At 38.4% G+C, this 23,534-nt stretch overlaps 1 protein-coding gene across 3 annotated transcripts in view; it reads right to left on the minus strand.

The window, feature by feature from the left end:
• Positions 1-23,534, minus strand: part of NFKB1 (nuclear factor kappa B subunit 1) — a 119,047-nt gene that overhangs the window by 67,625 nt on the left and 27,888 nt on the right. For 2 of the 3 annotated variants that reach the window (XM_023252904.2, XM_023252906.2), the window contains 3 exons: positions 21,823-21,898; positions 17,453-17,490; positions 13,461-13,559 (listed from right to left, as the gene is read on the minus strand). In XM_023252904.2, the coding sequence (XP_023108672.2) occupies positions 13,461-13,559; positions 17,453-17,490; positions 21,823-21,898 (213 nt within the window). Of the gene's footprint in view, positions 1-13,460; positions 13,560-17,452; positions 17,494-21,822; positions 21,899-23,534 lie in introns of all 3 variants that reach the window. The other variant, XM_023252903.2, reaches the window with a different exon arrangement.

Here is a 23,534-nt window from a genome sequence, read left to right on the forward strand (position 1 = left end):
TTTTGAATATATTTGAAGGTCAAAAGAACTGCAAAGAAAGTCTGAACTCTAGTTAGTAAGCTTGTACTAGTACTGACATTGGTATAGCAATTCAGAAGCTATTCTGTATGTGCCATAAGGCTGAGCAAAATGAGTAAGTACACTGATATCACTGGCAAGTAGGGTTTCTATTACTGGAGGAAGGAGATACAAATATGGAATGGGGGAAGGAAGGGAAGAAGCCTATGGTGTTAGACTGGAATCAGAGCTATCAGCAAAAATTCAAACCTGTTTTTAAAAATGAATTTTCTAGCTTTATCTACTGAAAGCCTAAGGAAATTTCTCCAGTAAAAGGAACCAGGTCTTCTTAAAGAGATGGAGAATCCCAGGACTGGCATAGGGAACGTATAGGATGAGCCGAGTGCATTCTATTATTTCAGAAATAAGGAAGTATTCAAAAATTGAGTGGGGACATAGCAAAAGGACAGAGGAGCTAGTACAAATGACTCTCACTGGCCAAGACTGGGACCAATTTAAGCATCAAAATAAATAATGACAGGAATGGCTTACAATACTTTGACTAATAACCAATGAGTACCTCCTGATACTAAAAAAGTTTTTAACGGAATGTGAAGAAGAGAAAGCTCTGATTTTTTATTATTTATTTATTTTTTTGAGGAAGTTTTTTTTTTTAAAGCAGAATTCTAACTCACAAAAGGTAAAAGGAATGATATAAATAGAAAATCACAAGGTCATCATCAATTGCTAGTAATAATTAATTCAGGAAAGAATCATCCATGGATGCTAAAACCATTGGGAGAAAAAGATGAGCATGGTGGATTGTACCAGGGTTGCAGCAGTGGAGGCGGTGACAAGTGATGAGATCCTGGGGCAGTTCTGAAGGCACAGCCAATAAGACTGCCTGATGGGTTAGATGTGGAGTGCAAGAAGAAGAGAGGTATTCAGGATAACTCCAAGGTTTTCGCCTGGAACTGAAAGGATGGAGCTGCCATTTTCCGAGAAGGGAAAGATATTAGGAGGAGTAGACTGGTATGAAAGATTTGCTATGGAGAGAGTCCACTGAGGAATCTGAGGCAGAAGAGACCCATTTCAACTCAGAAAAGTTGGAGACATGGCTAAGGTCTAAGATATAGTGTCCCAACTCACTGGGACTAGGACATGGGTCACCAGATTCCTGGTCAGGTGTGGTAGGGGAGGAAAAGGAGTAGAAGGCTGGTGAGATGGGAAGAATGAGATATAGAGCAGCAACCGGAGCGGAGCCTTGAAGGCTGGTCTAAGATGTGATGTTTCCATGTTATTACATCATGTTAATGGTGTCTTCTTTAGCTACATTATGATAGTACTTGTGTTTCTTTTGGGAAGCCTCACTCTAGCACTTTGAGATGTTGATGATGCATTCATTATCCAAACAATTACTGGCCACCTGCTATATACTATTCCAGGTGCTGGAGATACAGCAGCAAAAACAAAAACAAAAACAAAAACAAAAACAAAACAAAACAAAACAAAAAACAGAAAAACAATTCCTGCCCTCTTGGAACTAACAATCATGCTATAGACATCTTCATGATTTTTTAAATTAAAAACATAAACATGTCTTGAATGAACATTTAAAGCTATAGATGTGTCAGCTGTTTTCATGTCAATTACTTCACTTAATCCTAATACTATTCCTGCAAAGTAGGTAGTTTTATTTTCGTCTTATAAATGAGGAAATAAAGTTGAAGAGATTAAGCGACTTGTAAAAGATCACATCACCTATATGTGGCACAATCTCGAGTGAGATCCAGCTTTTGCTTTTAAGTATGGTATTCTGCTCACTAGACCACAGCCCTATTTAACGACTATATGACAGATGTCTTCACTTCAGCAACTTAATCGGTTTACTCAGATCCTGCAAAGTCCCTGGTATCATGTAATGCACGAATAAAGCACCTCATATGAAGCAATTTATGATCTTCTGTTGATCTGACTATTGCTTATTGGGGTTAATAGCTAGGATATGATCTCATGTTTTCTTTATGAAACCTTACAGTGGTACAGATGAAATTGGTTTGACCAGCTCACAGGAGTTGATTGTTAAATTTGCAGAAATTTTGCAAGCCAGTACTTCACGTTGACAGCTTGAAATTGACCATGGTGGCAGTATTTATATGCAGGAAACTGACAAATACTATAGATCAGGGCTTTGCTTTGTTCTTCGGGAGAGCCAGTTACTAAACATTTACTAGCACACAACTGTACTGAAGGCCCAACAACTACTCAGTGGGGAAAATATCATAGAAATTACTTTCTTAAATAAATTATTCAAAATACTGGAAAACTTCTCTAACTTTTCTACTACTCCCTAAATATATACCAATGATATACGAGGGAACACTATATATACATGTAAATATCTTTCTGAGTGCAAAATGGAACTAAAATGGTCTTTATCCCATACTTCAGGGCCACTAGTTTATAAGCTTAATGACATAACATCCGTGTAATGAGTTGAGTAGTGCTCCCCCAAAGTTCATGTCCACCCAAAACCTCAGAATGTGACCTTATTTGGAAATGGGGTCTTTGCAGATGTAATTAATTAAGATGAGGTCATATGGGATTATCATGGGCCTGAAATGCTATGACTGATGTTTCATAAGGGAAAGGAGAGGCAGATTCAGACACAGAGAGACAGAGGGAAGACAGCCATGGGAAGACAAAGGCAGAGATTGGAGTGATGCAGCTATAAGCCATGGAATGTGAAGGATTGCCAGCAACCACCAGAAGCTAGAAAGAGGCAAGGAAGGATTCTTCTCTGGAGCTTCAGAGGGAGCATGGCTCTGCTGACAACTTATTTTTGGATTTCTAGCTCCTACAACTATGAGAGAATAAATTTCTGTTGCTTTAAACCACCCAGTCTGTGGTAATTTGTTATGGCGGTCCTAGGAAACTAATACAATACTCATGCAAATTAAATTAGCATGTGCATAGTGTTTAATATAACACAGTTAAGGAGCCTAACGAATGTTTAATAAATTCCTTTCTGGAATCCTGCTACCTATAAGATCTTCATAAGAAATTACACATTACAGGGGCGCCTGGGTGGCTCAGTCAGTTAAGCATCTGACTTCAGCTCATGTCATGATCTCACGGTTCATGAGTTCAAGCCCTGCATTAGGCTTTGTGCTGACAGCTCTGAGCCTGAAGCCTGCTTCGGAGTCTGTGTATCTCTCTCCCTCTGCCCCTCTCCTACTTGCACTCTCCCTCTCTCTCTCTCTCTCTCTCTCTCTCTCTCTCTCTCTCTCTCTCTCAAAAGTAAATAAACATTAAAAAAAAAAAAAGATCATGTGTTACATCTAAAAGTAAGCTTTTGGTGTAGTTTCTCTTTTCAATCTCCTACTTTACTAACCCCAGATAGAAGGAAGCACATGGTGTAAATAGAGTGGAAGCAATCCTAATTAGTGAGGTTGTGCTACAAATAAATTAGTGGACTGATGAAGCTTTTGTGTAACTCCGTGATTCCATAAACCAATCAGAAAGTTGCCATTCAACACTCAAATTAGTGTGTTTGGGTATACTAAATAAAAGCAACTATCATTTTTAAGTGCTTACTATGTGCCATGCATTGAATAACTCAATTTATACACATATCCTATACAGTAGGTACAATTTATACACATATCCTATACACACACTTGTCTCAACTTTGCAGATGAAGAAACTGAGGCCTGGCCAAGTTGAGTAACACTGCAAGTTAGTGGCAAAACTAGGAATCAACATCATGCCCAGCCCTGAACTAACTGACTTTAGAACCAATGCTTTAAAGCCTAACAGTGTGGTCCACAAGCCAGCTGATGTCACCCCAGCCCTAGAACCTGTAAGTGTAGAACCTGAGATCTGTAGCTCTGTTACCTCCTTCTAGGACATCAGTCAGACACCTGTTACTCTCTCTCCTATACCCTTTATCTCACCCTTTCAAGTTTTCCATCTTTCTGTGCTATATTCCAGGAAACTATTTCAGATCTATTTTTTCAATTTAATAATTGAAATCGACAGTCTCTAATCTTGATTTTAACTCATTCCCTAAGGTAAATCAGTTTAGTGATTATATTTTTAATCTGGAATCCTGCTTTTTTCTTAACATTAGTTCATAAGCAGTTTTCCATGTTGCAGTCTTCATGTTAGTTTTTAAAAGCAGTGGCATATTTCATTCCGTAGTTATACCATGATTTGCCTATTCATTTACCTGTTGTTATATCTTGTCCTTGTATGACATAAGTCCTTAGAACTTATCATAGAATCCAAGATTGGCTAAATGTCCCATTGTGATTTAGCATATGTGGAACGGGTCCCAGGCATCTCTGTGGTTAGAATACTCTTGGGTGACTCTGATGCACACCAATGACAGAGAAGCATAGATTCAAAGGACCCCCATGAGTAGAGACAAACCCTTAATATTTTATTTATTTTATTTTATTATTTTTTAGTTTGTATATTTAGACCATTTATTTTAGATCATTATTGTTATGTTAGATAATTACTGATAAACATTTCAGATAATTATTTATAGCACTCAAGGGTGATGTTTCATATTTTTCTTTTGTCTGCTCCCTCTGACTCTAAATCTTTTATCATTTCTTACTTTCCTATCATTTTCTCAAACTTTTTTTTAGGATTCTATCTTTTTTTTAATTAAATATAATTTATTGTCAAATAAACCATACAACACCCAGTGCTCATCGTGACAAGTGTCCTCCTCAATGCCCATCACCCACTTTCCCCTCTCCCCCACTTCCATCAACCCTCAGTTTGTTCTCAGTATTTAAGAGTCTCTTATGGACAAACCCTTAATATTTTAATAATGAATAGTATCCCATGATGGTTAAGAGTGTAGACTCTTAAATCATACTGTCTGAACTGAAATCTTGGACTCCAACCCAGAAAGACTATCAGACTCAGGGTAAGCTTCTTAACTTTTCCAGGCTTCAATTATCTCATTTATCAAATGAGGATCAGATAACCTACTTGTGTGGATTGTTGTGTTGACTAAATGAGATGATGAAAGTAAGCATAACAATCCATTCTCAAAATCATTCTGTTGGGTGGATGGGGACCTAAAGGGGAGAGGAACTGTCTGTGAAAGTCCGCATGCACCTTCCAGCCCACCTGCAGGAGAGGCAAATGCAGACCAGAGGAGAGGAGATGGAGACTGCAGGGTCATCTACAGCCTCCTGTCTAGACCTGCTGACAGGCTGAGAAACAGCTTGTCTGTGGAGGAGGAGGTGTTATACATTTAAGGGCTATAGTACTTCCGAACATTCTTTTTTTTAAGTTTATTTATTTTTGAGAGACAGACAGAGAGCGTGAGCGGGGGAGGGGCAGGGAGAGAGGGAGAGAGAATCTCAAGCAGGCTCCGCATTGTCAGCACGCGGAGCCTGATGTTGGGCCCGAACTCACAAACTGTGAGATCATGACCTGATCTGAAACTAAGTCATATGCTTAACCAACTGAGCCACGCAGGTGCCCCCAGAATATTCTCATCTTAGCAAGAAGAATTACTGCTATAGGACTTTATGAGACCTGAGTTCCTGAATGGAATGAGGAGACACTATACAATCTTCAGACTGGTAACTGGTAACTGGTTAGTTAGAAGCTATCAGAGATTGGCTTTAGATTGAACAATGGTCCCAGGATAATCATGTATTTAGGGAAGAGTAAAGGGGAGAGAAATGAGAATGGCCAGCAGAGGAAGATCACCAAGCCAGGGCTGACAAAAACAAAACTTAAAATTTAGACAATTTGTGGTTTCCCTGATAATCTCTAACAGTTAAGTCTCACAGCTATGATCTCTGTTAGAAGTTTCCTTAATGAGTAGCTCTCTCTACTTCATAACAGAGACTAAGAATTCATACAGCGAATTTAGAGGGCTATTTTTAAAAATATTCTACAAGGTAGTATTTTGTTTCAGGGGCCAAATGCAAAACTTCTGAACTAATTGAAAGAAAATTTATCTAGAAGTGTAGATTGTGGTTACACATGGGAGAGAGTTTTGCCTGCTTGCCTAGAGCAGGACCTGACCCACAGTGCTCAATGACTATTTGTTAAATGAATTTTCTCTCTTTTGACTTCCATCATCAATGGTTAACTTTATGCTGAATCACCATCAATATGGAAGGGCAAGAGAGAAAAAGCAGTGAAGCCCATTCACCTTTTTTGTCTGGTGATCCTAAATCTCACCTCTTTTCCACCCTATGGCCAAAGTGAAGGCAGGCTTTCCAGAGCTTTGTGTTGGAGGCCTGAAGTATTTTGACTCACTTAAAATGGATTAAGAAATGCAAAAACATAACCGTAAAATTAAAAAGTACAAAAATAACAAATGAAAAAAAATTGACAAAGACATTATATACATACATATGCACACCAGTCTTTTAATTAGCTGCTGTCAAAAAGCTAAAAAGACATGTAATCTACAGCCTTGATTCCTGACCATGTTTGAGCCCATCCCTTTGAAAATCTGATAAACAGCCATCTCTTCACAAAAATGTATATATGCTTACATAAAATTCTACACAGAAACTCAGAAGTCCCAAAGTTCTCTGAAACCACCAAAAGGGATCCAGGTTACAAGCTCTCTCTTCAATATACAGGGCCCTGCACACAGGGGATATAATTATTTCCCGCATGAACATATATATGCAAATAGTAAAGAACTACTGATGGAAATTTTAATAAATGCTACAAACTCAGGTTCCATATGCATGCCTAATGGATTACTGGTGATTTTCTTTCCTGTTGCTTTTAGTGATCAACTCAGATTAAATTATTCCAAACTAGTATTAAAACTAGATCCTCATAATGGCAAACCTCCTGGATCAGGCAAGTCTATACAAAGGAAAGGAGATTATGCAAGGATATGTGATAGCTTTAAATGCCACAGCAGATCAGCCGGTCTTTATTTGACCTTGACAGAACTTAACATTTAGGATTTTTAAATGAGAGGCACCAGAGTGGAGACTTAAAAAAAAAAAAAAAAAAAATCAAGTGGGCACAGGGGACAACAAAAAAAGCTGGTTTTGACCTAAACATTTTGACACATGCCTTCTGTTCAACGTACAACACTCAGGAAAGAACACATATGTGAGAATCAGCTTTCAGAAAACATGTGATTAAAAATAGTGACACGCACATCAGCTGTGTTTCAAGCTGTAGCCCTCTGCATTCGATATTTATAACTAAAGAGAAAATAAAAATACCAACTGGGGAGCTATTTGTATTTTAGAATGAAGGTCACTGACACTGATTTCTGTCTGGCATAGAGTGAGCCCCGCTGGAGGCTGATGATCCTACCAGCTGAGGACGGGGAGTTTCTGGAAGACCATCACTGAGAGTTTCTGAAGCCCCATGGGGCTGCTCCCACCGGCACCCTTCCTCCTCTGGGAAGAGGAAAGCAGTTTGATTAACAAAAAAAATCTGATGCATAACTTTCGGGAAAAAGAGGGAAACGAGCCTTCCTTGGCACTCCTTGCTGAGTCAAAAACAGGCAGGGACAAGCTTGGCCCCGAGGAAGGTACTTGTGCTTTTCTGCCAGCCTCTCCCATTAGGAGCTCCGTGATGAAATCAGAACTGAAGAAACTTTAAAGAGACACTTCACTGGACAGTATCAAAGAATATTAAATGTTTAACAACAGGAAAGCTTTTCTTTAAAAAGGGCGAGACATTAAGAGTCAGTCTGTATATGTGCACTCCCCGGATTTTTCTCTTCATGTTATTCTGTTGTTGTCGTGAGTCAGAATAAACTCCACATTGTAAATGAATAAATTTTATCTAGATGATAAAGAAGAATCAGGAGGATCAAAGTGAACGCTGATCTTCAGTGGAGCCCAGGTTTTAACCCTTATCTGCCCTGAAAAGGAGCCATGATATAGAATAGAAAATTTGGGTGGAAGCCAGTAAAAATTAATTTTCTTGAAAATGCCAGTATTGATAGAAGCATCCTTATGGAGTAACAATATTAAAGCAGATCAGAGACTGAAAGTGCAGAATAGTGGTTCACTTACCAAGAAAAAGGAAAAAATGATAGATGGGTGGGGTTGTAACTGTAACTACATTTCATTTTAGAGAGACAGAGATCAGAAGTTCATTCTGTAGAATGTTAAGATCTATTAAATCTAGATGGTGTATGTGGTGTCTGTTATACCAACTTTTAAATGTTTTTGAATTATGCTTGAAGCATTCTGTAATTAAAACAATTTTTAAAAAAGAATCTGAAGACTTACACAGCAAAGCTCTAGAAATCCAAATGGAATTCTGACAGCGAAGAAGCACGCAGAGCACCAGGGGGTCCCGCATCCGAGTTCTAGAAATTACCTCCACATGGTAAGAGTGTGTCTAAGCCTAGTCTACACCCGGCTTATTAGAAATAGGGTTTTAGGGGTGCCTGGGGGACTCAGTCGGTTAAGCGTCCGGCTTCTGCTCAGATCATGATCTCGCGGGTTCGTGAGTTTGAGCCCTGAGTCGGGCTTTCTGCTGTCAGCACAGAGCCGGCTTCAGATCCTCTGCCTCCCTCTCTCTCTGCCCCTCCCCCACTCGTTCTCTCTCTCTCTCTCTCTCTCTCTCTCTCTCTGTCTCTGTCTCTCTCTCTGTCTCTGTCTCTCTCTCTGTCTCTCTCAAAAATAAATAAAAGCATTAACAAAAAAAGAAACAGGGTTTCAGGCATGGCACAAAATTCGAGCAGAAAAAGGAGGATTGGGTAGACTCCTAGAGTTGCTTTAAAATGATTTAAGTTGAGGGGCGTCCGCGTGGCTCAGTCGGTTAAACGTCTGACTTTGGCTCAGGTCATGATCTCACGGTCCATGAGTTCGTGCCCCGCGTTGGGTTCTGTGCCGACAGCTCAGAGCCTGGAGCCTGCTTCGGATTCTGTACAAATGCTCTCTCTGCCCCTCCCCCACTCGCACTCTGTCTACAGTGTCTCTCTCTCTCGAAATAATAAACATTAAAAAAATTTCTTTTAATGATTTAACTTAAATATCATATTTGGACAATCATCAAGAGAGTAACCCAAGCAGGTTTTACATTCACACACTCTATAAAGTGCAGTTAGGGGTCTGCAGCCCCCAAGCCACAGCCAACCCCATAGCTTTCGGGTGGCCTCCCGACACTTTGCTGCTGCCTGCATGTGACTGAGTGAGTGCATGCTGAGCCACCAGCCTTTCAGAGGCATCTCAGGGGGGTGGTGTGCCCACAGAGAGAGGTGATGGGAAGAGAGAGAGGGAGTAAGGTCTGAGGGGAGAGGCAGACCAGTAAGAGGCCACAGGTGAGGAAAAGGCAGAGCCTGTAATATTTCCCTGTTAAACCTGAACACATGTACTTTAATAAGCATGTAGCGTATGTAAATCTCAGATATAGCATTCTTTGCAGTAAATCTAAATGCCCTCCCTCTGAAGTTCCTGCCGGAATGGATTCTAGGGGTACGTGTGGGCATTCTCGGTTATACCTCCCTCCCCTGGAACGGAGGATGAGGACTGTTCCAGAAAGGTTCCCACTGCTCACACACAACAGCTGCTCTGCAGGTTCTGTGCTTTGGCTGAACCTGTGTCCACTTTCACTTTCTCTTCTGCAACATAACCGAGTGCCCACAGAACCCTATGTTAGCTTTTAGATATGCCGTTATCATAGAATATGGACTGTTTTAAGACACTTTTTTTCTTCTCTTTTCTTTCTCCTTAATGCTAGCTCAGGTGTAAGTTCTCCAGGTATGTTAGCTCAGAGACCCTAGAAGAAATTATACACTCACTGTGATCATCATTTTGAAAATAAGTACCTACTAATAATCAGGACAAGTACATATGTTTGCAAAATAATATATTTAGGCAATTCCATATATTCCATATAATCCATGTGCTACAACTTCATGGTAGAAAAGTATGCACAGGAGAAAGGTTAAGGTTGAGTCAACCCTGCATCTAGATCAGTGGTTCCAAAGCAGGGTAATTTTGGCAATGTCTAGAGACATTTTTCGTTGTCACAATTGTAGGGAGGCTATTGGCTCCGAGTGGGTAGAAGCCAGGGATATTGCTGAATATCCTGCAATGCACTGGCAAGCCCCCCACAACAAAGAGTTTTCTGGCCCAAAATGTCAGTGGTGCCGAGTTTGAGAAGCCCTGATAAAGTTGTATCTGGCCCGCTGCTTCCCTTACAGCCGCACGCAGAGGGGGTACTTAGTTAACTACAGCAGAAGACATGGGCAATTGTAAAGATCCTCTTCATAAGAGATACATACTCAGGGCAACTCTTTCCTCTGTCTAAATTTTACAGAGAATAAGGGTTTAAAATCCCTTTGTAACCTAAAAGGTCCCCTTTTACTATTTCCATTAAGAGTGATATTGGGAGAAGAGGTCTGGGGAAACTACCTCATGATTGTGTCTTTCTCTCCGTCCTCCTTATCCCTCTGATTAGGAGCTTTTAAGGTAAATAAAATGACTTCCTTTAACCGTTATGAACAGCAAAGGCATTTAAACTCTCAGTGAACAATGACAGGCTAGAAGAACAGTGACAGTTTGTAACAGATTCTCCAAACTGTTCTTTTGCTTACAACTGGACTAAATGCTTAATAAATACATGTTGAATTAGTGAATAAAAAATACATGATTGGGTGAAATAATGACACTGTAACTGAAGTTTAATAATGATCAATCTTACACATTTATATTTTGACTTTATTATTAGTTGTTTACATACCTATATTTCCCAGTAACTATTAACCTCCCTGGATGCAGCAATTATAATTTGATAAGAATATTTAATGTCCTTGTTGTTCTAGGCTGTTTCATTTCTAAATTATTTTGCAAAGATGAGGCAGTAACCACTACCTGAGAAGGATGTATGAAGACTAAGCACAAATGAATATATGAAGTTTTTCTAATCAGGTAATAAAGTTACATAAAAGGTAATGCTATGTATTTGTTAGTATCAAGAATTGTTACCTGGCCACAAAAGACTGGGACAATACAATTAAACGGTTCATGAAAATACCATAATTTACATAGAGTTTGTATAGAGCCAGTCCAGAAAAAAAAACCCAGTTTTTCTCTTGATGTTAATTCTTCAGTAGTTATAGCCAATATCAATGCTGATAACATGCATCTTTCAATTATCCTTAGCGTAAGCACACACACACACACACACACACACACGTAACATGTTTATATGTATGATACACAGACACATATGTTAAAAAGAGAAGTGCTAGACCTGACTCCCTACCATCTGAGTCCCCTTTGCCGCCTGAGCCTCTCTCCTTCGGTCTCCTCACAGACATTACCTACCAGGTAGGTACCTACTTTTTCCGTACCAGGGTCATTATGAGGATTAGAAAAAATTATGTATGTAAAGCACTTGGCAAGTCTTTGGTGCTCCATACATGCTAATTCCCTTGTTCAGTTGCTGCTCCTCTTTCCTCATCCAGTTTCTAAAGGATCTGAGACTGTGGTTTCCTTCTGTGAGTTAAACACATCATATTTACCCTGCCTGATGGCCTTGAAGGGGAAAAATGACTTTCATTCCACACAGAAGCTAGAAGACTTCAAATGCAAATGGGATTGGTAGGACAGATACTATATAACATGGGTGAGCTTCACTCATAAGGTAAGGAGTGACATCACAGTATTTTGTCTTTTGTTTTGGAACAGGGACAAGAAATTAGAGATGCCTGGGCCTAGAAGTGGAGAGGGAGGAGAGGGAGGAAACAGAACGTAAGGCTGGCAAAACCAAAGCAAATTTCCTTCACATCACAGTTTTACTAAGGCTCTGTCCTGTTGCCCTTCCCCGATTCACAAAAGCAAATCAACAAAAAAACTCAGGTATTAGTATGTTCTACCCTGAGAGATGCACACACCTGAGTGGGAAAGGAGTTGCTAACCATTTGCCAAAGTCTTGAATTACCGAACAAATAAAATTTTTATAAACAGTGCGATTGCAATTATTGAGTGGCTTATCTGTAAAACTTTTTATCAGTCTATGAAACACGGCATCATGTGCTGGAGAGGATGTGGAGAAACGGGAACCCTCTTGCACTGTTGATGGGAATGCAAATTGGTACAGCCACTCTGGAAAACAGTGTGGAGGTTCCTCAAAAAATTAAAAATAAACCTACCCTATGACCCAGCAATAGCACTGCTAGAAATTTACCCAAGGGATTCAGGAGTACTGATGCATAGGGGCACTTGTACCCCAATGTTTACAGTAGCACTCTCAACAATACCCAAATTATGGAAAGAGCCTAAATGTCCATCAACTGATGAATGGATAAAGAAATTGTGGTTTATATACACAATGGAGTACTACATGGCAATGAGAAAGAATGAAATATGGCCTTTTGTAGCAACGTGGATGGAACTGGAGAGTGTTATGCTAAGTGAAATAAGCCATACAGAGAAAGACAGATATCATATGTTTTCACTCTTATGTGGATCCTGAGAAGCTGAACAGAAACCCATGGGGGAGGGGAAGGAGGAAAAAAACAAAAAAAAAGAGGTTAGAGTGGGAGAGAGCCAAAGCATAAGAGACTCTTAAAAACTGAGAACAAACTGAGGGTTGATGTGGGGTGGGAGGGAGGGGCGGGTGGGTGATGGGTATTGAGGAGGGCACCTTTTGGGATGAGCACTGGGTGTTGCATGGAAACCAATTTGACAATAAATTTCTATATTGAAATAAAAAGAAACACGACATCATGTTATAAAAATAAAAAACTCAAACGACCTCTGAGAACGATATTCTCAATTAGACCAACAAACAGAAAAAGAACCTGAGATGTGTAAAAGTCCTGACCAAACATGCTACAGGCATGTCAGGAAGCAGTAGGTTCCAAGGACCGTCACATGTAGTTACACAGTTGCTCAAATAAAGGCCCTAGAGTACTTTCAGGCTCTCTGTGAAACACTCATATATATTTTTTCATCTAATGTCTAAAAGTGTCTAAAAGACTCTATAAAAGTATAGACCATCAAGATTTCTGCATTATGGTACTGAGGTTTAGAAGTGTTGTTGGATAACCTAGTCAAAGGCACACTGCGAATAACAGAGCCTGATCTGAGTTCATGATCTTAAATACCATGCCACATAATCCACACCCTCGGTCATCTGTTGTTTTTCACCAAGTCTCCAAAGGGCTGAAGGGAAGCACCTCTTTCAAAGACTTACTAAAATTTCCAGAAGTATATTAACCAAAAAACACTTGAAGATGATCAAGAAATAGTAAACATTTGTTAATGTTGAAATAATTTATCCTAAATGAAAACACCAACAGAATTTTTGAATCTGCCACTTCTATTGCTAAGGGACAAATTTCTATCTAAAAATTATAATGACCGTGTGAATGGCTTAGGAGTAAAGGCAGACTATATACACTTAAAGCATTCCTTTCATTTGCTTTAAGGAAATGAAATCTTCCAGAAAGATAGAGAAGGACACCACAAACTTACTTTGACCTGAGGGTAGGACTTCTTGTTCTTTTCACTAGACGCACCCGGGAGTCCACCATGGGATGGGCCTTCACATACATAACGGAAACGAAATCCTCTCTGCAAAGGTGAATACAGAGCCAACAAGTTTGAGAAATACTTATTAAAAATTGTAGGAACAAAGTTATATACACATTTTAAATTCTTGTGTATATCAAATGAGAGAGGAAAAGCATCAACTGTGAAAGAGGACTCTGCAAATGAGAACCACTTTTCCCATAATCTTATTATGAACATTGATGTGAATTGATACTTGTCCACTGATCTGTGGCTTAGAAGCCAGGTCCCTAACCCTGCAGAGCCTCTCCTGCTGGGCACATGTGGAGAGTGAACTGCTGAAGAGTTTAAGCCTCGGACTCGACATGTTGCAGCTTGTTTGAATCAGAGCTTCCTCGTCTCAAATTGCTGCTGCCAAGCTCTGAACTTGGCCATATTACTGAGTTATGCTTCTTTGACTCCTACTTAAAGGAATTCCTTTATCTACTCTGATTACAGTTGATTCAGAGGGAATAAGAAATGTCCTGTTAAATATACTGCATCAGTGTTGCAGAACACATCCTATCCAACAGTTCAGAAGATAAGAGTTTGGACTTCATGGTTATTGATATTATCAAGCTCAATCTTGATATAGTAACTGACCTGGATGAATCCAAAACCAGATAATCCTTTTCGATATGGTTAACTCAAGAATTCTACAGATATAGTAGATCAGTGAAGAGTTAGCTGGAAGCCTTTCCCATGTGTACTACTTACTGTGGGCTGATAAATATGGAAGCTCCATGTTTTGTTTTGCTTTTTTAATCTATACAAATGAGACAATTAGACAAGACCATCTGTAAGGTCTATTCCAGTTCTAGCATTTTATGATTTACAAAGGTAACAGTTATAATTGTGCATATCTATATATGAAGAATAAAACAAGGACCGTTATGAAAATGGATCGGATATTAAGGGAGCTTAGTATTAAGGGAGATTTCATTGTTTTTCCTGAAAGACTCAACTTTGTAATGATGTCAAGCAATACGTAGTGGTGTTATAGTTTAAACTTAACCAGACAGTTCTTCTTTTTTCAAATCCTTTTCAAATATCTTAATATGCTGTATGGGACATCCTCACCTTTCATTTATTTTTACAGTGGGATTGATTTCATATAAACAGTGCCAGATCACTAGGACATCGGGAGGTCTGCACACCCATCACTTGCTGGTAGGGGCTTTCTACCGTGCATATGCTTTTAACAATTGCAAATCCTGGCAAATGCAAAGATTTTAACAGCTTTGAGCCCATGGGACAGTGTAAAAATTCTTGCCCTCCTTAGATTGCACTACATTTCATTATGCATCATAGGGTCTTGAAATAATCTGAATGATCCAGGGGGCCTGAACTAATTTAAACCTCTGGTAAGCATCTGGAACTGCCCCTATATTTTCTGAAAATTTTCTGATCAATCTTAAAGCATATTTCATGGGATGAGGAAGGTCTGAAGTAAATTCCCTAGTGTGGGAAAGTTCAAGTCACACATGGATCTAGAGTGTGCAATCAACTCAACAAATCGGGACTTAAAACAACTTTTGCCTATGACTCCTCAGGAGATATCAAACCTAATACCAGGGAAACCTTTTGAGGTGAGGTTAGTCCTTAGGAGCAATTCCTCTGTTTAGCTTCTTACAAAATTTAAACTAAAAACTAAGTTACAAATTCAGCCCTATACCTTTTGTAGACAGAGGCTGTTGGCTTGTTTTTATTAATTATATGAACTTTCTAAAAGCATGAAAAAGCAACAGCATGTGCAACATGAGCCTCCAGAATTGACTAACCATAAAGATAGAGATTTATTGACTACTAATCTATTTAAATACAACTTCCGTTTTTAAACAGCATTAGATAATTAGCACTGAATAATATGCAACGAACTGGATATTCTAAAGATTGGTAGTCTATGTTATGACTCATCTCTGTCAGAGCTGGGGACAGAGGTGGCAAAGGAAAAAGAAAATTCTCCTAATTTTTATTTTAAAAATGAAAAAAAAATTAATGAAGAAATTCATTATTTTTAATCACAAAATCCCTTTAGGACAGGTGGAGAAACATATACATGTGTACTTTAAATTTATTATTATTTTTTTTTTTCAGGAAGATAAGATGTCTTCACATGCATAGTTCTAAATGTGTTTCTGATTCTAAATTTTGAGATTCGAGGTTTGTCGATCCACAGCCATTCATTTTAGTAACTCCATTTGCTTACAATGAGTCATCAACCTCAAAGGCAAGGGCTATGTCCATCCGGTCAGAAAGTTTGATTTAAAGACAATCTTTTTACTTTCACTGGAGTCAGACATCAAAATAACTTCGGTTTGGTAAACAAACACACTGTTTTACTCAGGCAAGCTTTCACACATCTATATAGAGTGAATTAAATTTTGAATTTTGGAACTACACAACCCCATAGGTAAATCATAAGTGTCCATTTTTTTATGACTCTTGGACCCATAATAAGGAACTGCATTTAAAAATTCTTATTGTAGTGCTATGCTTATAAAAATAGTATTTGAAAAACATGCTTTTCCTGGTATGCAGAGAAACAGATCTTAGCTTGATTTCTCACTTTCGTGGATTACACAGATTTTACAAGCTAGACAATTTTCTGGGTGGCCAGACTGCTGAGCAGATTTCTAGGGGATAAACTTCCACTGGGAGGGTCCTTGAGAGACTTAGCTACTTCTTGAGAGAAGTCACCGCTAAAGAACTGGACATGGAGGTAAAGCAAAGGTGAATCACACTGGCAGCCCACGGAGTCTGCCACAGTAAGCAAGTAGAATAACGCTCCCAAGTCTCGTGTGGCTTTCCTGTCCCCACCTCAAAAACTTTTACCTAAGGTCAGCCTTATCATGATAGTTAAGATAGTTATAGCCTGTAAATTCTGACCCCAATCCAAGTACATGTTACAATTACAGTAACCATGATGGAAGCTTTATTTAAGTTCTTGACCTAGTTAGCATTCATTTAATGTTACACAATGCAAAAGTGTTACACTCACTCAGCGGAGCTACGAAAAGCATTAAGAAAGGTTTTGGGTAATAACTCCAAGACAGCAAGTATATGCATCCCCAGTCACACAAATGTGGTAAGCACATCCATTCAGAGATTTATTGACTTTGTCCTCATTCTGTGGGGGCCTATACTATTCCTCTACCAATCCCCCTAATAATTGAGCTCTCCTCACTATAAGGAAGTATTAAGATTCTCTTTCCTCCTTTTTCATAGCAATGGTCCCATCCAATTTCCAATAAATATTTATCCACAGAGTTGGAGCACAGTGAGGAAGCCACTTCTATTCCCAGGCATCCTCTATAAAACCTAGTGGTGAGAGGAAGAGCCTGATGAAATAAAATGCTCCTCTTTTGTCTCCAAAGGGGTCCAGTCTAAAGCTAACATGAGACAAAAGAGGACTCAACGGTCCATTCGAATACTTTATCTACACCCTACCGGTACTTCTAGCCTTTTAGGTCACATGTTCCAAAGACAAAACAGAAAAGGCTGGAACTTTTGAAGGAAGGAAGAAGGCTAAGAAGTACCACGTGTGCACGGGCAGGGTTGATGGGTGTAACTCAGTGTATACGAACAGCCTATCTCCTTAAACATGAAAATGAATGGAGACAACTGTGCCTTTCGTAGGAGTGGCTGGTAAGCAAAGGTGGTGGAGATCGTGAGATACCAAGGATCTACAATCGTCTAGGTTTTACAGAACTACGTACTGAGGCTCAGGACACTTAGAAGAATGACTAATGAAGTAGGCGAATAAAGTTGTTACACAATTTGGGCTGGGTGTTGAACTTCTAGATAAGCTACTTCCTTCATAAAGTTCACTTATTTTATTCGGTGCTTGAGATATTAATAGGAAACTTATGGATCTAACATTGAAAGAGGAAGTCCCATCCCTTTAATTATCTTACCTGTTTAGGTTGCTCTAATATTTGAAGGTATGGACCATCTGCTGAACATGAAAACAACAAACAGAAAGCAAAAGAAACTGTGAGCCATCTCACATTTGCTATAAAATATAAAGCAAGTAAAAACTGAAATTATGTCTTTAAATAGAGGTTTCAAATTCATGTTTTAGCTAAAATTCCATAATGATATGACGTGCCTTCCTCAATTGAAGAACAAATTTATTCTTAACAAGTTCTATATCTCTAGAGACTCACAGTAAATAAACATTTGCTGAACCCCAAGAAAAGGCGAGATGTCTGTCAGGCAAGGAAAAAGATGTCAATAGCTTCACAATCTTGTCTACTAACAAAGCATTTTTGAAATGACACAAATACCAGTTAAAAGCAGCAACCATTTCCTGGGCACCATGACATTTCCTTTTGCCTTCACATCATTAGACACAGACTTCCATTCCTCAAAGAGAATGTGCTCAGTGTGAAAGTATAAGAGGCTAAGCTAGCGCCTACACGTGTGAAATACACAGATAATGATCTCAGGCTACCTGCCTTTCCTGACGCTAAGTATTCAGTTACTTCCCCTTATTTGAATCCCTAAGTACTGCCTTTGTTTCCCAATTGGCCAGATTGTTTCTTTTCCCTCCCAAATCTAATTTGGTCTGTCAGACATAGCGGACTTTTCCTGTTAATCCATAGTTTTTGATGTTTGTATACAACTTCTGAATACTGTGCCGAAAATTTCTAAAATGGCACAAATATTTTATAAAATCCTGAAAATAATTTAATTGATGATAGGCGCATTGTAATTAATTATTAAAAACACATAAAGAAAATTAGAAGTTTAATCTATACCCTGACTATACCTGCCTTGGAAATTCAAAGGAAAATCAGAATCTCTGATAGTATAAATACAAACTGTTCAATATGAGAAAGTCTCTAAGTTCCCCAGCTGGTTTCTATGTCAATAGTATAATAACCCATAGCTCTGCAATAAATAGAGGCATATGGTGTTTCTCACTCATTTGACTGTCGATTAAGATGTTTGATACTAACAAAATTCTAGGAGAATGCATCTGTGCTCATTTCAGTTCACTGTATCTTAGCCTGAAGTTCATTCTTTTAATAACAGAAGTTTACATTATTTTATTTATTATTTAAATAATGTTTCAAGTTTATTTTTTAATGAGAGAGAGAGAGAGAGCGAGCACAAGCTGGGGAGAGGCAGACAGAGAGAGGGAGACACAGAATCTGAAGCAGGCTCTAGGCTCTGAGCTGTCAGCACAGAGCCCAATGTGGAACTCGAACCCATAAACCCCAAGATCATGACCTGAGCCGAAGTCAGACGCTTAACTGACTGAGCCACCCAGGCGCCCCCATATTATTTTAGATAAATACATTTACAAGGAAGATTTAATCCTTTATGTTGGAATTAAAAATAGACTGTAACTTAAGAGAGAATTTATTTTTATCTTTTCTGTATTACGATGAATCAGGATAAAGCTATAAACCGGAGCAACAAAGGTAGAACTATTTCCTGCTATTAGGCAAGAAATTTACAAGGAAGTCAGTTGAAAAATGACTGAATCTAGTAAAATATACACAAGAAAGGAAAGATGGGTAGTGGCTGGCCAAGGTATATGTAATTTCAGAAAATTATCTTCTCTTCTCTGTATAAACTTTATCCCTGGACACTTTCAAATACTTCTAAAAAAATTGCAGTTTAAAAATTCCAAAAACTGGCTAGAATTTAATTTTTGATAAGGAAATAAAACTGCTTAGCAATAGAAATATTTTCACACTATTAATATAGCCTGCGTGATAACGTAACAAATCTACTCATAAAAACATTCCCTCTAGAATGCTAAATCAAGAAGAGAGGTCTCTAAAAAAGCAACTTTTGTATGTCATGGAAAATACAGAAGAGTTGGATCACATCTACATTAAATTTCAAGTCTCTCATTTATTAACTCTTCTAAAAATACTTGAAGTGTTGCTATTATTTTTGCTGTATGGTTTAATTTCCTTTAAATATGTGAAATTCCAAGGTTTGGGAATTTTATTAGTGAAATGGGGCCATTTTTCTCTTTTAGCGAACACACTTAAAAGTTGAGCCAACTAGAAAATTAGATTTGATATGCGTATATTCATTTTAATGCCAATTTTCTTTTGGCCACATTTCAATGCCATGAAGTAACATCCTATTATGTAGAGAAATTTAAATTACAGTATATATATTATGGACTTAAAAGTTATACCATATCCCACAGAATTTTCAACACGTGGTAGAACTAATAATAGTTTTAGATTTCAAGAAGATAAAACAGTCCATATGAGAATTGCAAGTTAATATTGGTTTACATAACCTTTCTATCCCTTTAAAATGTGAGTAAAACATCCATACATCTTGAATCATAAAAATTTGACCATGCCACTGCAACAAAGAGGGAAAATCCTAGCAGTAAAAATGATGAGGTAATAAGTGGAATATGAGGTTTTGAGGTATAATTTTAAAAGTTTTTCTAATACTATGGCAAAATAATTTCTACAACATGAAGCTCTGACCACAATATTTATGGAGACGTTTCTTTTGATAATCGTATTTCAACCTCCATAAACGTGATGTAATAAAAACAAAGCATCTACTCAGGGTACTGTTTGGCATTTACAGGGCATTAAATGGAAATGTTTATGTCTTCTCAGGGCAAAACCAAGTTCTTAAGAGTTTCAATAAAGCATTGATACTAAGAAAGATACTTTGAACCCCAGAATAAAAAGTTCACAGGAAACACAGAAGTTACCAAGATATTTACTTGTTCACAGGAAGCTGACCTAGAGCTCAGATTGGACAGCACTTCAAGGGACCTCAGATACGGCAGCCTGCATAGTATGTTTTGTGGGGTAAAAAGAGAAAGGCCTCAGCAATACAACTTCTACTAGGGAAGGTGAACATATACCAGATTTACTTTTTCCCTCCCAAGAATGCCTAGAAATACATAATAGAGATAAAAATGCAGAGAAACATTCTTACCTAAAAAAAAGAAAAGTGCGTACCATAGTTACAATACAACAATAATTATAAGCGAGAATGGTACAAACTGGAAAGTCTCCCAAGAGGACAAGGAAGTCCACAGTAAAGAAAAGAGCTGATGTCCATCTCAGTGATTACAATGCTCTCTGTTTGTTTTTAAAATTTTTTAAGTAATCTCTACACCGAATGTGGGGCTCACACTTGTGACCCCGAGATCAACAGTCACATGCTCTGCTGACTAAGCCAGCCACATGCCCTAGTTACAAAACTCTTTGTTTTATATACAACTTCCATAATTTACTCACACTGCCTCAGAACATCTGTTAAGTCCCACTGGTGACTGGAGGAGCACATAAAAAGAGCCATCACATAAGGCTGACATACAAATCAATTAACAGAAAGAGACTAAATGAATTGATTTTTTAAATCACTCATATGAGATTCAACAATTTGACAATGGTGATAATGCAGTCATATTAGAAGGAAGGATGATTATCATGAGTTTTCTCCAATTGGTCAGAATGTGAAGCTAAAAGCTTTTTTAAAAGATGATTTTTCTACTGAGATGATTCTTATGATTTTTGTAAACTTTGTTTCCCCAGTGCCCAGCATACTGGATGGTACATAATAGGAGCTCAAATAAATGCTTGGGGAATAGATCTGAGAAGCTGAGACTACCTCACATACACACATACATACATACATACACAGAGAATATATATGTGTGTGTGTGTGTGTGTGTGTGTGTGTGTGTGTGTGTGTGTGTGTATATATATATGTACTCTGTCAGGAGTTATATAGAACCTAGAGCTAACAAGATTGAGTGAAAAGGAAAATGATACAAGTAAAAAAACATTCCTTCTGAGCTGTCTTGGCAGATATCACTAACAATTTAAGTCAGACAATGGGTAAATGGGATAGAATATTTTCATGCAAATATAGTTCAAAAAAGTATAGTGAGGGGCACCTGGGTGGCTCAGTTCGTTAATCAAGCGTCCAACTCTTGATTTCTGCTTGGGTCATGATCTCACGGTTCATGAGATCGAGCCCCATGTCGGGCTCTATGCTGATGGGGAGTGGAGCCTGATGGGATCCTTTCTCTCCCTCTCTGCCCCTCCCCTGCTTGAGCACAAGCGCATGTGCAATCATGCTGTCTACCAAAACAAATAAATAAAACTTGAAAAGAAAAGTATGGTATAGTGAAAGTTGGTTTTTTAAAACATAAATCACCATTTCCTTTCTAGGCATCTTACTGACTTTCTAAAACAAGCTATTAGCAAATCTTGAATTTAAAAAAAAGCAAAAACAAAACATGTGACAGGTCAACAGAGATAAGGAGTTTTCTTACCTGTAGGTAGGGGCATCTCTGGTTGAAATATTTCTGGATTGAATATCGTATGAGTCAAAGGATCCAAATGAAACATCTGTAAAAAAGAAAATGTAAATAAGTCGACCCTTATTTTTCCAACATCGTATTAAATATTTGAATTTGCTACACACAAACCAGTTACTGGAAGAAAAACTAAAGCAAAAAAAAATCTGAAAATATTTCAAATCAGTATTTTAAAAATATGTTCATGAGACCTAGCTGAGTTCTCACGTGTACAGAACTTTACATGTGGGCTCATTTTTTTTTGTGACAAAGGGATTTGAGAAGAATGGCCTAGCTACAAAGTCCAGAGAAGCCAGCACCCAGTATAGCTTGCTTACCAGGATATCTTCAGGGCCCAGTGTATGTTTAAAACAGAGCAGACCCTTAATCTTTTTTTAACAAATGACTTAAAACCTGTACTCTCTGAGAAATATGAGCATAAGAATATGATCTTATAAATCCTAGAAATATTTCTTTGATAATGGTAAATGAACCACTCTAGCCATACGACTTCAAAGCCTGTAAGACTTAGGCAACAGCCCCGGAACAATTTACAGAAAAACTGAAATTATAACTTATGGTCTGAGCAGCAGATATAACTGAGCCCTGAGCTCCCTCATTTCTTTTTTTCCACCTTTGCTTAACTAGCACAGTGCAGAGTACCTGAAATCTAGTGGGTAAGGCAGGCTGGATAATGGCTCCCCTTAAGACACCTACATCCTAATCCCCAGAACCTTGAATGCTATCTCATAGAGCAAAAGGAGTTTGCAGATGTTATTAAATTAAGAATATGGACATAGAGAGCTACTTTTAAATTATCCAAGTGGGCCCAGTAAGAGGGATGGAGGAGGCAGAAGTGAAGGTAGGAGGTGTGACAGTGGAAATAAGAAGTTGAAGTGATGAGGGTGTCACAAGCCAAGGAATGGAAGCAACCTCTAGAAGCTCAAGGAGGCAAAGAAAGGAAAGCCTCCAGAAGGAACGAGCCCTTCCAACACCTGGACTTCAGACTTCTGACACTTAGACTGTAAGAGAATACATTTGTGTTATTTTAAGTTACTAAATGTGTGGTAATTTGTTACAGTACCCAACAGAGAACTCATACAGTGGGCAGGGATCATGTGTTGATTCAATTATATATTCTATCCTGGTAAGTTACTAATAATTACTTATCCCAAGAGAAAATTTTCTTTCCATTTAGTTCATTTAGGACTTAAAATTCATATTTCTGGGGCTCCTGGGTGGCTCAGTCGGTTATGTGTCCAACTCTTGATTTTAGCTCACGTCATGATCCCATGGTTTGTGAGTTCAAGCCCTGCATTGGGCTCAGCACTGACAGTGCAGAGCCTGCTTGGGATTCTCTCTCTCTCTCTCTCTCTCTCTCTCTCTGTCTCTCTCTGTCTCTCTCTCTCTCTGCCCCTCCCCTGCTCAAGCTCTGTCCTCTCTCAAAATAAATAAACTTTAAATAATTAAATAAAACTCATATTTCTGGGCTTAGCATTTGTTTTGACCTAAATAAGTCATCTGTTTGAAATATCTGTGGGCTACATAAAAACCAAACCATATTTCATATTTGTGATATACTAGTTAGTAAGCGTGCTAGAGCTGGTATTAAACAAAAAGAAAAACCAGCATTACAATTTACTCCTTTTCTTTATTAGTATAATATCAGAGGTTCCTGGAACCTAAGA

Source organism: Felis catus, chromosome B1 (assembly GCF_018350175.1).
Source record: "Felis catus isolate Fca126 chromosome B1, F.catus_Fca126_mat1.0, whole genome shotgun sequence".
Classification (NCBI taxonomy): domain Eukaryota; kingdom Metazoa; phylum Chordata; class Mammalia; order Carnivora; family Felidae; genus Felis; species Felis catus.